This window comes from Macaca thibetana, chromosome 9 (genome assembly GCF_024542745.1).
Source record: "Macaca thibetana thibetana isolate TM-01 chromosome 9, ASM2454274v1, whole genome shotgun sequence".
NCBI classification, from domain to species: Eukaryota; Metazoa; Chordata; class Mammalia; order Primates; family Cercopithecidae; genus Macaca; species Macaca thibetana.
Window position 1 is genome coordinate 15,206,874 of NC_065586.1, and position 14,591 is coordinate 15,221,464.

The window sequence follows — 14,591 nt, forward strand, 5'->3', positions numbered from 1 at the left end:
CCCAGGTTCCAAGTCCCCGAGGGTGCCTGTGAATTCACTATGGGTGGATGCCTTCGCTGCTAGGTCTCTGAGAAATCCTAGCCATTTCTAGGTCAAGTCATTCATTCTTTCCATGGAAGAGAAGTTTCATGTCACCTTGCAAAGCCCTCTCTCTTCCCTCTGAAATCACGGAATGATTTTAAAATAAAACAAACTCCTCTAAAATCGATAGTTCTGTCTTTGTGTTCTTTTTCCCCCTTTTCTCAGACTGCCTAATTTATTCAAGAGCTACTGGAAGTGGGACACAGAAAAAAATTAATGAGTCCCAAGCACGGAGGCTGTCCCTCCAAGTCAGCGTTTTGTGGATCCTGCACCATTTTGTCCAGGAGGCTGGTAGCTGGTTATGATATTTTAAACCTTTGTTGTTTTTTGTTTGTTTGTTTGTTTTTGAGACAGAGTCTAGATCTGTTGCCCAGGCTGGAGGGCAGTGGCACGATCTCAGCTCACTGCAACCTCCACCTCCCAGGTTCAAGTGATTCTCCTGCCTCAGCTTCCCGAGTAGCTGGGACTACAGGCACCTGCCACCACGCCCAGCTAATTTTTGTATTTTTAGCAGACGCAGCATTTCATCATGTTGGCCAGGCTGGTCTCAAACTCCTGACCTCAAATGATCCATCCACCTCGGCCTCCCAAAGTGCTGGGATTACAGGCATGAGCCACCGCACCTAGCCTTAAACCACTTCTTCATGCTCCCCAAAACAAGACTTTTCTCCCAGACTGGCACATTTCAAGTAATAGTCAACATTTTTTTCCTAATAATGTTTACTTAACATGACAGCTATGCCATCTTTCTGATGACAAAGTACCGACATATTTGCTGACATGTTAATCACATCCTCATCAGCACACAAAAATTAAAGGAGAAACATTCTGGAAAACAGAGGGAAGAAAAATGAGTAACAAATCACCAGGTTGCCTTTATGTCTAACCAGAAACTTATTAACATGCTACAAAATGGATCAAATATTTCAGGTTTAAAAGCTTTTTCAGAATAATCAGTTTATGTAAAGTACTGGAAAATTAAGTGAAATTCAATCCAAGTATCCCTGGGAAATGCAGTAAGTTACTCACCTAGCAGAATGGAACTCAGAACGGCCTTTGATTTAAAATTTTAATGCAGTGATTAGTCGAAAGTGTGGTGGAAAGGAAAGCAGGGTAGACAAGAAAATAATTCAGGACTCCAGAATCCTGACACCTCTTCCACCAGGAGGACTGGGGACCACTCCAGTGCGAAGGGGTCCAGAGAATGGTGCAGTTGGACATAATCAGAGGTGGAAGGTACCTGTCAAGCGTCTTTCTCCGATAAAGAATTATCACCTATTTTCTGGTGGACGGCTTTTAGTTTCTCTGATCTTTTAGCTGTGGCATACCAGAAGAGTGATACTGATCCAGCTGACTTAGAGACCTGCCAGGGGAGGGTGGATTCCAAAGCAAATTCAAAGCCTGGCCACTCTATGCCCAGTTGAGGGCAGAGAGAGCAAGTGCAGAGAAAGAAGCGACGTGGGAAAGAGCTGGGTGGGCATAGATGGCAGAGGGAGGAGGCTCCCATCCTAAGTGGCCCCCATGCTGGTGGGGCATGGAGCCAAGGTAGGCCTGTCTCTGAGTTGGACCAAGCGCCACCTCTTCCCCTCCTGGCTGTAGCATGGGTGGGTGGGGTGGTGTGTCTCTACCAGCCCCACCCACCCACAGGCTACCTTCTCAAATGGGGGCTTGTGGCATGAGGCAGAGGGCAGCTGGGCCAAAACCCTTAACTCTGATTTTACACTTAAAAAAAAAATTGCAATTTCAATGACAAGAATTTCTCTGAATTGAATATACTTAGTCCACCAAAGGAGAGCTTGGAGAAGGTGCTTAAGGCAATTGGTAACAGCAGAAAAGCTCGAGGAGACCAACGCGCTAACATGTAATTCTGCAGGGCTTGTACCGATGGAACACAGTTGCAATGCACTTGAACTTGTACCAAGAATTCCCCTTCCGCAACTTCAGTGCCTTTCTCCCACGTAGTGCTGCAACTTCCAATCATACCTAAAATCCACATGTAAAGACGGAAACACAGAAACTCCCACTGAAAAGAGAAAAGACTCCAATTACCTGTTCCATTTCCGTCTAATCCTCGCAAATAAGGAAAACTGTCCACCTCCGAGGGGGAGCTGGCGGCCGTGAGAAACGCGGTCAGGTCACTGTAGCTGGTGTTCTCCGGCAACCTCAGAGCCCTTCTCTGGAAATGAACGCGAGGCTGTGGCCGGGCACCTGCAGAGATTAACCTCTGAGTTACCTCCCCCAGGAGCAGTTTCTGTTTTTAGAAAATGCAAAACCAGGAAGTGCCTCTCCAAGGTTTCAGCACGCCTCCCCCACCCTGCTCCCTCTCACAAGGCCTCCCTTCCCCCATTCATGCAGGACGCAGAGATGTGACAACATGCTATTATGGGGAGAGAAATAATAGCCCATTGTCACATTTGTTTTGACACAGGATGTTATTTAGGTTTTTAACAAAAAGCTTTTTCCAAGTTCTATGTGCAAGCAGTCTTGTCACTGCCCGGCATTTGCCTGTGGATCTGGGTAGCATTTTGGGAAAGTCCATGTAAATAAAACAAGTAGATGACAATTAATCTCTTTACACAAACAATGTAAGAGATACTCTTTGATACTGCTGCAAACCCATCTTTAATCTCCCTGGAAAAATCTGGTTTAACGTCATGAACCAAACTGAAGGAGGGCAAGGGAATTCACTGTGCAACCTTGAAAAGAATTGCACACAATACCCCAGCGGCAATTAACCTTCTCTTTCTGTGGGAGCTGCCATTCGTCATCATCCAGTCTATTCTGGAGGCGTGCTTCCTACTTGTGATGGATTATGTCACAGAATTTATGACGAGACTTTTGAAATGATGCAAAATGATGCTTCTTCACCAAACTCAACTCCTTTGTGTAGGAGGATGGGTTGGGCCGACAGACCCTAGACAGTTGTGTTGTGCCATCATCTGCAGCTTAACTTCGCTCCAAATTTTCTTTTTGAGACGGAGTTTTGCTCTTGTTGCCCAGGCTGGAGTGCAGTGGTGACTTCAACTCACTGCAACCTCTGCCTCCCGTTCAAGCGATTCCCCTGCCTCAGCCTCCCAAGTAGCTGGGATACAGGCGCCCACCACCACACCCAGCTAATTTTTAGATTTTTAGTAGAGGCGGGGTTTCACCATGTTGGCCAGGCTGGTCTCGAACTCCTGACCTCATGTGATCCACCCACCTCAGCTTCCCAAAGTGCTGGGATTACAGGCGTGAGCCACCGTGCCCAGCCCGGATGTTGTTTTGATCATAAAACCTGAACTTTTTTTAACCTAATGCTGCAGTAATATTTGCAAGACGTAAAGGTGCTAGGTAATTTTGTGCAAACCTGCCAAAGCATTGTTAAGAGAAATGCTGTAGATCCAACCCCAGGCTTGAGGCAGACCACATTCCACCTGTGCTCCGCTGGGGGTTCCTTCTCCTGGCCCCCTGCTATCCTGCTTCAACAGCCCTGCCCAGAGCTGGTGGGCTTTATCCCCACTCCAGGGTTCCTTTTAACTCTGGATCAAAGAACTTGGAAGGAGTAAATAAGCCTATCTAGACGTGTTCTAGAATAAGGGAGTTTTAGAGCTCCAAGAATCCACTAGTCCAAGCCTCTCTTAAAGGTGAGGCCACTGAGGCCCAAAGGAATTCCACAGATTTACGTCTGGGGCAGCCTCTCTTGGCTACATACTGCCTAACTGGCAGGGAGTCACAATGCTCCCTCTTCCTTCTAAAAACTACCAGCTAGACTTCGCCAGGGGCTGGTTCTCCACTCTGTGAAATCCAGGCCCAGGTGTAGAGCCCAGCGAGCAGGTGCCCAAAATCATGGGCGTCCTATCTAACTCCTGTCATCTCTGCTGAAACTAAACAGACATAGACACTGGTCCAGCTCCAGACCATCAATTCCCTTTCTTTATCCCTAAAACAAACCCACAGCGACACACCAGCCTCTGGGGATCTGGGTATTTTAACATTATTCTATTCTTCTTAGTTTGGTCTTACTTTCCCTCGATGTTACAGAATACTCATGTCTTACTCCTGCCACCTCCTTGGTCTGCGGAGAGTTCAAACTCTTTAGGTACCCCACAAGTGCTGTGTGTCCTGCCAGGGGCAGTCTGTTTCTGGTCCATTCTCCCCCTTGCCCACACACGGCACACAGCTTGCTTTTCTTCTCCCTTTCCACGCTGCCCTCCGGGATGGAAGGTCAAAGCCAGCATTCTTTCTCAACTCCTCATTCCGGATGTTATAACAACATTCATTGCTTCAGTATTTTTTTCAGTGATCAGGAAATATACGTTCTCTACTGGTTTTCAGGCCAAACAATGCTGCTGATAGCATTCAGTGAACAAGCCCCTATGTAGAGGCCTGGGTCTCCCACGGTGGAAAAGTAAAGCACACTGCTCATAGGAAGAGAAGAAGAACGGTGAGTCTATATGCAACGGAGCAAAGAGAGGGTCCTGGCAGAGGCAGAAGCTGGGCTGGTGCCCCCAGAACAGGGAAGGAGAAGTGCACCCCTCCAGGCTTTAGGAGGAGCCCCTGTGAGATGGGCTGGCAGAGACCTGTGTGACAGTAATGGGGCACAGAAACCTCCTCCGACTGGACTGAGGGTTGCTGAAAGACAAGGGGAGCCTGGGAATGGGCCCAGGATACATATCCTAGCCAGGACTTACGTGGACTGGCCCGGGACCCAGAGAACCAGAAACCCAGGCTGCTCTCCCCAGCTCTCAGGGCCCTGGTGTCTCACCCCGATCCTCTCCTTTTCGTGCCTTCTCGAGCAAATCAAGTGTTACATGCATTTGGGTGGGAAACACATCTCTCTCCCTTCCCTGCCTCTGCTCCGCCTCTCTCCCCACTTGTGCAGGAGAATTTGGTCCCTGGCCAGACATCCAGGGTCTATCTGCTGGGGCTGGGGGCTGGGGTAGGTAGCAGGCTATGCTGGGGCAGATCCTCACGGAAAGGATACGGCCGCTGCAGCCCGGGACTGGCACGACATGGGTGCCATCCACGAGGGGCCAAACATCCCACCACAAAGCACAGGCGACACCTATGGTGACGAAAATGACGGAAGTAGCACATGAGGAATTTAAGAGTGCAAGCTATGCTAAGCCACGGCACAAATAAAATCGAAAGAGGGTATGCACGGGGTTGGGGGAGCGGTTACATGCTTAAGCCTGCCTTCATGTACTAAAGCTGCTAAATAGTTCTGTACTTCAGAAAGGAATATGATTGGGTGGGGGTGGCAGGGCAGGCAGTGGATAAGCCTGTAGGGCTCCATCCCCATCCCCAAAATACTCAACTCTGGTTTCCCAAAAATACAGGGGTCCCTGCTTCCTCCCGCTGCATTTCTTTCTTTTTTCTTTTCTTTTTTTTGAGATGGAGTCTCACTCTGTTGCCCAGGCTGGAGTGCAGTGGCACAATCTCGACTCACTGCAACCTCTGCCTCCTGGATTCAAACAATTCTCCTGCCTCAGCCTCCTGAGTAGCTAGGATTACAGGTGCCCACCCCCACATCTGGCTAATTTTTGTATTTTTAGTAGAGACGGGGTTTCAACATGTTGACCAGGCTGGTCTCGAACTCCTGACCTCAGGTGATCTGCCCGCCTCAGCCTTCCAACTCTCTGGATTTCAAAAGCTGTTCTTCCCTCTTCTCTTCTGCCCCTAACCACCTCCAAGGTCAATCCGAGCCTCTAATTTAACTTTTGCTTATTCATTGCAAGACTTGGCTCAACCAACTGTTTTTGCCTTTGTCAGCAATCTCTTTCTCTATAGTCTTTTCCTCCTCAACCAACAAAAATACTCCAGTCTAGAACAATAACAAGCAAACATCACTTTAACTCTGTTATCCCCATAAGCGAATGCCTTCTGTCCTTCCATCAAGCTCCAGTGATGTGGCTTCTACCCACAATGCATGCTGCCCTTGGAGACATCGACTGTATGATCTGCAAACCCCATGACCACAGCTCAACCTCCATCCTCGTCGACCTCTTCACAATGGCTGACACTGTTTGCCACTCCTGCCCACAATCCCCTTCTTCCTTGGGATTCATGGTGCTGTACTCTGGTTCTCTCCAGTGTCTGCCTGCTGTTTCCTTTACAAGTCCTTCCTTTCTCGTCCTACCTCTGGATGAAACAGCTCCCAGAGGGCTACCACCCATCGCCTCTGCCATTTCTGTGCTTTGCTCACTCCCTGTGGGTTCCCTTTCACTGCTACTGCCTTGGCTGGTACCACCCCCTCTAGCCTTGAATTCTTTTCTAAGCTCCATGCCTGGATTTTCCTCTGCCTTCTAGACACTTCTACCCAGATGCCCATCTGACACTCTAAAATTATCATCTACCTTCTTTCTCACCTAATAATATTCCAGTCTCCCCATCACCCAGTTTTGAGTCTAGGTCACCAACATCATTCTCACTATCTATCATCCTGCACATTCACTCAAGTGCCAAGACTGATCAGTCTTCCCTTACCAACATTTCCTGCATCGTATTTCTCTCTCTTTTTGCATTCAACAGCATATGTTACCTTATACTGCCTCTCACCTCAGCTATTGCGAAAGCCTCCTATCCAGGCCATCTGCTTCAGCCTAACTCCCTTTTCATCTACTGACACTGTGACTGTTCAAAGATACTACTCTAATCATGTCCTTTCCCTGCCCAGAAACCACCAACGGATCTCTCCCACTTACCAAATTAACAATGATGACAAAAACAACAACAAACACGAGTAGACCAATATAGACCCAAACTACAACTACACCTCTTCTCTAAGTGAGGGACATAGATCAGTGCTTTAGAATTTACAAAGTGCATAAATAAAAATATGTTATTTAATATTTACAACACCCCTGTGAAGAAGGAACCCTCTGCTGTCTTTACGGATAATGAACTACAGCTCAAAGAAGTAAATGACTTGCCCAAAGTCATTCTGCTTATAAGAGGTAGAAAGGAATTATTTTAATTCTAACTCTGTATCCCTTCCTAGCACACCATACCTACCTCAAAATAGATGCTCTACTGACTGTCAACCAGTTCTCATTCTCTGGCCAAACAGGACTGCATGACTAAGTCTGATTCTTTCTTTCCTTTTTTTTTTTTTTTGAGACAAGGTCTTGCTCTGTCACCCAGACTGGAGTACAATGATGCCATCACAGTTCACTGCAGACTTGACCTCCTGGGCTCAAGTGATCTTCCTACCTCAGCCTACTGGGTAGCTGGGACTACAGGCACATGCCACCACACCTGGCTAATTTTTATATTTTTTTGTAGAGATGAGGTTTTGTCATGTTGCCCAGTCTGGGTCTCAAACTCCTAGGCTCAAGTCATCTGCCTGCCACAGCCTTCCAAAGTGCTGGGATTACAGGTGTGAACTACCACACCTGGCCTCTCTGTGTATACACATTCATGCATCTTCATTTCTGAAACTTCTTCCCCTCATCCTATAGCTCATCCAAAATGCATGTCAAAAACTACCTCTTCTATGCAGCCTTTGTTAATCCTACCCTAAGCTCTACTTGAATCTCTCTTGTAGCACTGCTCTATGTCCTGCATTATAATTATTTGTATATTTGTTCACCTGCCTAATGAAGAGCATCATGAGAACATGGGTGGTGGAATCACTTAGCTCCAGGTTTAAATCTTTCCTCTACCACCTTCTAGTTGAGTGATTTGGGCTTCAGGTTCTTTATCTTTAAAATGGGTATGAATCATGCCTGTCTCATAATACGGCTGTTGTGATGTTGGTTCAGAACACATATGGCTGGTGTCTAACAGTGTCTCCTGGATAAGCACCGCTTTCCCATCTCCTCTTCCCATTATAGACTGAAGCTCCTTAAACCAGGTGTTCTGTGAAATGCATGGCACTATGTTCTGCATACAGTTGGTGCTCAATGATACTTATGTGAAGATGAGTTACACCTCGCAACTCACTATGTTCCAGTAATGCTCTGTCTCCATTCCAACTAGATCAGGGGTCCTCCATCTCAGCACCATTCACATTTTGGGCGAGGTAGTTCTTCGTTTGGGGGGTGTCTCATGCATTGCAGCATGTTTAATTGCATCCCTGACCTCTACCCACTAGATGTCTGTAGCAGCCCCCAAAATATCTCCAGACCTCACAAAATGTCTCTGCGGTGGGGGTGGGGGTGGTGGTGGGGAATCACTCCCAATTCTGAACCACTGCACTATATATCCTGAGCACCTTCACAAAATCCAAATGACTGGCGCTGAGAATCTCCCTGCAACGGGTCTACGACTGCAAAGAGGAGCGGGGAAAGTCTTTGTATTCATGGAACGCAAGAGAGGAGAAGGCATTTCCCTCTGTCTCTTTCTGTGTCTTACACGGTTTCTCTATCTGAATCTCTGTTCCTCTCCCAACCTAGCATAAGAACAAAGACGTTTAAAAACCATGCTAATACTAAGTGTTTGGAGGGCGGGATGAAGATTTCTGAGTCAATCCCAGAAGATGAAGTTTAAGGAAAACCAAGGGTTGCCACCTGAGAGGAAAGAAAACTGAAGCCGGAGGGTGGCAGAGGTTTTCTGTTTTCTGCCCTGGAGCTCTCTTCTAAGATGCCATTTAGCCTCCTTAAATGGATCCGTGAAGACTTGAGCCAGTAATCTGGGGGATAATGGTACTTTTCTTCTTCCCTGAATCGCAGTCAAGGAAATCTCTTCTGAGAGCTTTCATCACCTCTTGATGAGTTTATCACATCATCCTTCTTTTCTTACATGTTTAACTCCCTCAAACATCAATAACATTCATTACCCTAAAAAAGAAAAGGGTCGAGAAGGGAGTCACGGAAATGGCTTGATTGTCATAGTGTTTTAAGTGCTAGAATAAGAGGGTAATGATGAAACTACAAGATAAACTTCAAGAGAGAGAGTGGCCAGCTGCCCAGGAGAAAAGAAGTTCCCGGGCTGGTATCTGTGAACTGTGTCTTGAAGGTTGAGAGGCAGAGAAGTGACAGCATCTACAAAGGGGCACAGATAGAGAAAGTCTAGCATGTCTGGGGAAGTGAAGGAACGCTCTGTGAGCTACGTGGGTTCCAGGGGCAGATGGAGAGACTTAGGAAGGACTTGGTAAGTCCCGATCAAGAGTTTGAGGCCGGGTGTGGTGGCTCATTCTTGTAATCCCAGTGCTTTAGGAGGCTGAGGCAGGAGGAATGCTTGAGGCCAGGAGTTTCAGAATAGCCTGGGCAACATAGTCAGACCCCATCTCTACAAAAAATTTCAAAAATTAGCTGGGTGTGGTGGCACACGCCTGAAGTCCAAGCTACTCTGGAGGCACAGGCAAGAGAATCATTTGAGCCTGGGAGTTTGAGGCTACAGTGAGTTATGATTACACTGCTGCACTCCAGCCCATGCAACAGAGTAAGATCCTGTCAATGAATCAATCAATCAATGAGTTTGGACTTGCGTGGGCCCGCAGGGGAGAGTGAATGGGAGTTACTGGTATGGAAGTGAAAGATTCCGATTTGTTTTTGCCCAATTCTGACAGCAGGTGGAGTATGGCCGCGGGTGCAGAGAGTCTGATGTCAGAGTGATTAGGCAGGAGGTTGCTATGAAATTATTTAAGTGAGAAATGCTCCAAATAAAGACAGCAGCTCTGGGGGTCCTCACAGAAAAGGCAGCTGGAGTGGAAAGCGATTTTTGAAATAAGAGATAGGCAGCGCAGGAAGAACCCAGGAAAGAGATTGAGAAGCAATGAATGGAGAGACGGCCAGAGAAAGGATGAAGACATCCAGGAAGGTGGGACCGGATAGGGTGGTGAAGCCGCAGGGAAGTCAGGAAGGAGAAGTGGCCACTAGGTCATGTAACTCTAGCTCTGCTGAGCTCAGCAAGAGGGATTTCTAAAGATCATGTGAGGCAGCGTAAAAGGGAGTTTAAAGACATGTGCATGGTGAGGGGAGGTATCTCCAAGGTTCGGGAGAAGATTGTGACTTGAAGGAGAAATAGGGCTTAAGAAGGGTTTTGATCTGAATAGCAAAGCCTTCAGTGATTTTGAGAGCTGAGAAAGAACTAGAAGAGATGAAAGACTCAGCATAAATGCGGGGAGGTGTGAGAGGACGCGATAAGGAATGGGCTCCAATGAGAATCTGAAGGGGTTCACAGTGGGGCAGAGAAACTGCAGGAGGACACCATCATGTCCTCTTAAGAAAGGGGGCAGGAGGCATCAGAGAAATGCAGATCAAAACCACAATGAGATACCATCTCACACCAGTAAGAATGGCGATCATTAAAAAGTCAGGAAACAACAGGTGCTGGAGAGGCTGTGGAGAAATAGGAACACTTTTACACTGTTGGTGGGACTGTAAACTAGTTCAACCATTGTGGAAGACGGTGTGGCGATTCTCAAGGATCTAGAACTAGAAATACCATATGACCCAGCTATCCCATTACTGGGTATATACCCAAAGGATTATAAATCATGCTGCTATAAGACACATGCACACGTATGTTTATTGCGGCACTATTCACAATAGCAAAGACTTGGAACCAACCCAAATGTCCATCAGTGACAGACTGGATTAAGAAAATGTAGCAAATATACACCACGGAATACTATGCAGCTATAAAAAGGATGAGTTCATGTCCTTTGTAGGGACATGGATGCAGCTGGAAACCATCCTTCTCAGCAAACTATCACAAGAACAGAAAATCAAACACCGCATGTTCTCACTCATAGCTGGGAACTGAACAATGAGAATACTTGGACACAGGAAGGGGAACATCACACATCGGGGCCTGCTGTGGGGTGGGGGGAGCGGGGAGGGATTACATTAGGAGATATACCTAATGTAAATGACGAGTTAATGGGTGCAGCACACCAACATGGCACATGTATACAGACGTAACAAACCTGCATGTTGCGCACATGTACCCTAGAACTTAAAGTATGATTAAAAAATAAATAAATAAGTAATTAATAAGTGAATTCCATATAAGAATTTTTTTTTTTTTTTTTGAGATGAAGTCTCACTCTGTCACCCAGGCTGGAGTGCAGTGGTGTGATCTTGGATTACTGCAACCTCCACCTCCAAGGTTTAAGCGATTCTCCTGCCTCAGCCTCCAAAGTAGCTGGGAATACAGGCATGTGCCAGCATGCCTGGCTAAGTTTGTTGTTGTTGCTTTTTTTTTTTGTATTTTTAGTAGAGATGGTGTTTCATCATGTTGGCCAGGTTGGTCTCCAATGCCTGACCTCAAATGATCCACCCACCTCGGCTTCCCAAAGTGCTGGGATGACAGGCATGAGCCGTAGTATTTTAGTAGGTGGCCCAAAACTGACTGTTGTTTCTCTTTTTAATTATTAAACATACCAAAAATAATGAAAAGAGTAAATTTCAAATGTCTCACTATAAAAAATGTTAGGTAAGCGGGGTGATAGATGGGTTAATGTGCTTGATTTAATCAATCCACCTTGTATACAGACATCACATCACACTGTACACCATAAACATATACAATAATGCATCCGTCAAAAATAACAATAAAAACTGAAAAAATATTAAACATACCTTGGAATCCTGATACTATTTGGACGACATCTTCATATACCATTAGAGTGGCAGAGCGTTCTGGAAGCAGGCCAAGGCTCAGAGAAGAAAATACTGCAGGAAAAAGAAATGGATAGAAGGGGATTTTATATTTACTTTTAAGTGCCCACTCTAATTTTTGGGATACTCTGCAGTTTTTGTATTTTCTGATTTCAAATCAATTAATAAGATTAATTTTTAGTTAGATTAGCAAAAGATCTTCAAAATGCTACAAGTGTATTGCAATATCTCATATAACAATTACTTGCCCTACAATGGTCAACTTTTTGCATTTGTTAGAAGTTTTCTTTTTTTTTTTCTTTTTTCCGAGACAGAGTCTTGCTCTGTCGCCCAGGCTGGAATGCAGTGGCGCGATCTCAGCTCACTCTAACCTCCGCCTCCCAGGTTCAAGCGATTCTCCTGCCTCAGCCTTCCGAGTAGCTGAGATGACAGGCACCTGCCACCATGCTCTGCTAATTTTTGTAGTTTTGGTAGAGAAAGGGTTTCACTGTGTTGGTGAGGCTGGTCTTGAACTCCTGACCTTGTGATCCACCGGCCTTGGCCTCCCAAAGTGTTGGGATTATAGGCGTGAGCCACTGCACCCGGTCAGAAGTTTTCAGTAAAGTAACTAAGCCTCTTCACATTAGGAGTATATGAAAGTTATCATGTATACACTACATGAATTTAGAATATATAATGTTAGATGTTAACATTAAGAATGGCTTTAAAAATATGTGTCTAGGTTAATGTGTACCTCATGGTAAAAGAATATTCCCCCAACCCTGGGAACTAATAACATGATAGAAACTGTGCTTTTCATTTTTATTTTTTTGAGACAGGGTCTCACTCTGTCACTCAGGCTGGAGTGCAGTAGCACAGTTAGAGCTCACTGCAGCCTCGACCTCCCAGGCTCAAGTATCCCTGTTGCCTTAGTCTCTCAAATAGCTGGGACCATGGGCGTGCACCACTGCACCCAGCTAATTTTTAAAATTTTTTGTAGAGATGGGGTCTCCCTATGTTGCCCAGGTTAGTCTCAAACTCCTGGGCTCAAGCAATCCTTCCACCTTTGCCCTCCAAAGTCCTGGGATTATAGGCGGGAGCCACTGCACCTAGCCAAGTTATGCTATTTTAAAATTCTTGCTTAAGTAACTGGATTTCTAAAAAATTTTAGAAACCCCACAAATTTCTGGGTAAAACATATGAATTTAAGAGAAAAACAAATAAATGCATTATAGAATAATAATCATCACTCACATTACTGAATCTTTACTAACAGGCCAAACATTATCCTAAGTGCTTTAATTTCAGTAATTTATTTAAGCCTCAAAACAGCTCTATGAAGTAGGCATTATTATTATTATTTTTGAGACAGAGTTTCATTCTTGTTGCCCAGGCTGGAGAGCAATGGCGTGATCTCGGCTCACTGCAACCTCCGCCTCCCAGGTTCAAGTGATTCTCTGGCCTCAGCCTCCTGAGTAGCTGGGATTAGAGGCACCTGCCACCATGCCCAGCTAATTTTTTTAAAAAATATTTTTAGTAGAGACAAGGTTTCACCACGTTGGCCAGGCTGGTTTCAGACTCCTGACCTCAAGTGATCCATCTGCCTTGGCCTCCCCAAGTGCTAGGATTACAGGCATCAGCCAACGTGCCCGGCACCTGAAGTAGGTATTATTAACACGCCCATTTCACAGGTAAGGAAACAGGTTTATAGATGAGGAAGTAACTCGCCCAATATCCCACAGCTAATAAATGCCAGGGCTAGGATTTAAACTCTGGAGTTCTCAACCACTCTGAGACATGGAAAAGTTGGCCTAGAGAGGTAAACGACGTTCTGGGAAAACATCAGGATCTAGAAGGTAAGTGCTAAGACGATCAGTCACTTCACAGTGCTGGCTCTTTTTTTTTTTTTTTGAGATGGAGTTTCGTTCTTGTTACCCAGGCTGGAGTGCAGTGGTGCAATCTTGGCTCACTGCAGCCTTTGCCTCCCATGTTCAAGCGATTCTCCTGCCTCAGCCTCCTGAGTAGCTGCAATTACAGGCGTGCATCACCATGCCTGGCTAATTGTGTATTTTTAGTAGTGATGGAGTTTCGCCATGTTGGCCAGGCTGGTCTTGAACTCCTGGCCTCAAGTGATCTGACCGCCTCGGCCTCCCAAAGTGCTGGGATTACAGGCATGGGCCACCGTGCCCGGTCAAGCAGTGCTGGCTCTTAATAGTGCCATAGGGCACCAGTGAGTTGGCTGTGGATGTGACCTCTTTTCACTCATCCTCCACACAGTCAGTTTATTTAGCTATCATCATATACAAGGCTCAGATCTACATCCTGGGTGGAACACAGCAGTGTTAGAAGCAGCCTGTGCCTTCAAGAGTTATGCATTGCAAGGGGACTAGACTTGAAACAAATAGCTGTATGACAAGCAGAATGGGACAGATACCAGGAAAAAGACAAGAATAGCACCTTGGTGATGCAGAAACAGCCTGGGAGTTCCTTGAATATTAAACACAGAGTGACCCCATGACCCAGCAATTCCACTCCTAGGTATAAACCCGAGAACTGAAAACCTACGTTCATACAGCAACTCACACATCAATGTTTGCAGCAGCATTATCCGTAACAGCTGAAAAGTGGAGACAACACACATAAATGTCTATTGGCTGGTGAATGGATCAAGTGTGGTGTTGTCTATATGAGGGAATATTATTCACCCGTGAAAGGGAAGGTGGTACTGCCACATGCTACAATGTGGATGAATCTTGAAAACATCAGGCTAAGTGAAAGATGCCAGACACAAAAGGCCACGTACTCCAAGATTCCAGTTATATGGATGTGCAGAATAAGCAAATCTAGAGAGACAGAGGGGAGATTAGTGGTTGCCAGGGGCTGGGATGTGTGAGAAAGGGTGAGTCAGTGCTAATGGGTACGGGGTTTTAGGGGTGAGGAAATATTCCGCAATTAGTCATTGCTGCATGAGCATGTCGTAGGTAA

At 45.9% G+C, this 14,591-nt stretch overlaps 1 protein-coding gene across 2 annotated transcripts in view; it reads right to left on the reverse strand.

Annotated features, from left to right (window-relative positions):
- Positions 1-14,591, reverse strand: part of FAM171A1 (family with sequence similarity 171 member A1) — a 148,770-nt gene that overhangs the window by 40,242 nt on the left and 93,937 nt on the right. For both annotated transcript variants that reach the window (XM_050803294.1, XM_050803293.1), the window contains exons 3-4: positions 11,589-11,681; positions 2,131-2,289 (exon numbers count right to left, since the gene is read on the reverse strand). In XM_050803294.1, coding sequence (XP_050659251.1) covers positions 2,131-2,289; positions 11,589-11,631 — 202 coding nt within the window. In that variant the 5' untranslated portion in view covers positions 11,632-11,681. The remainder of the gene's footprint in view (positions 1-2,130; positions 2,290-11,588; positions 11,682-14,591) is intronic.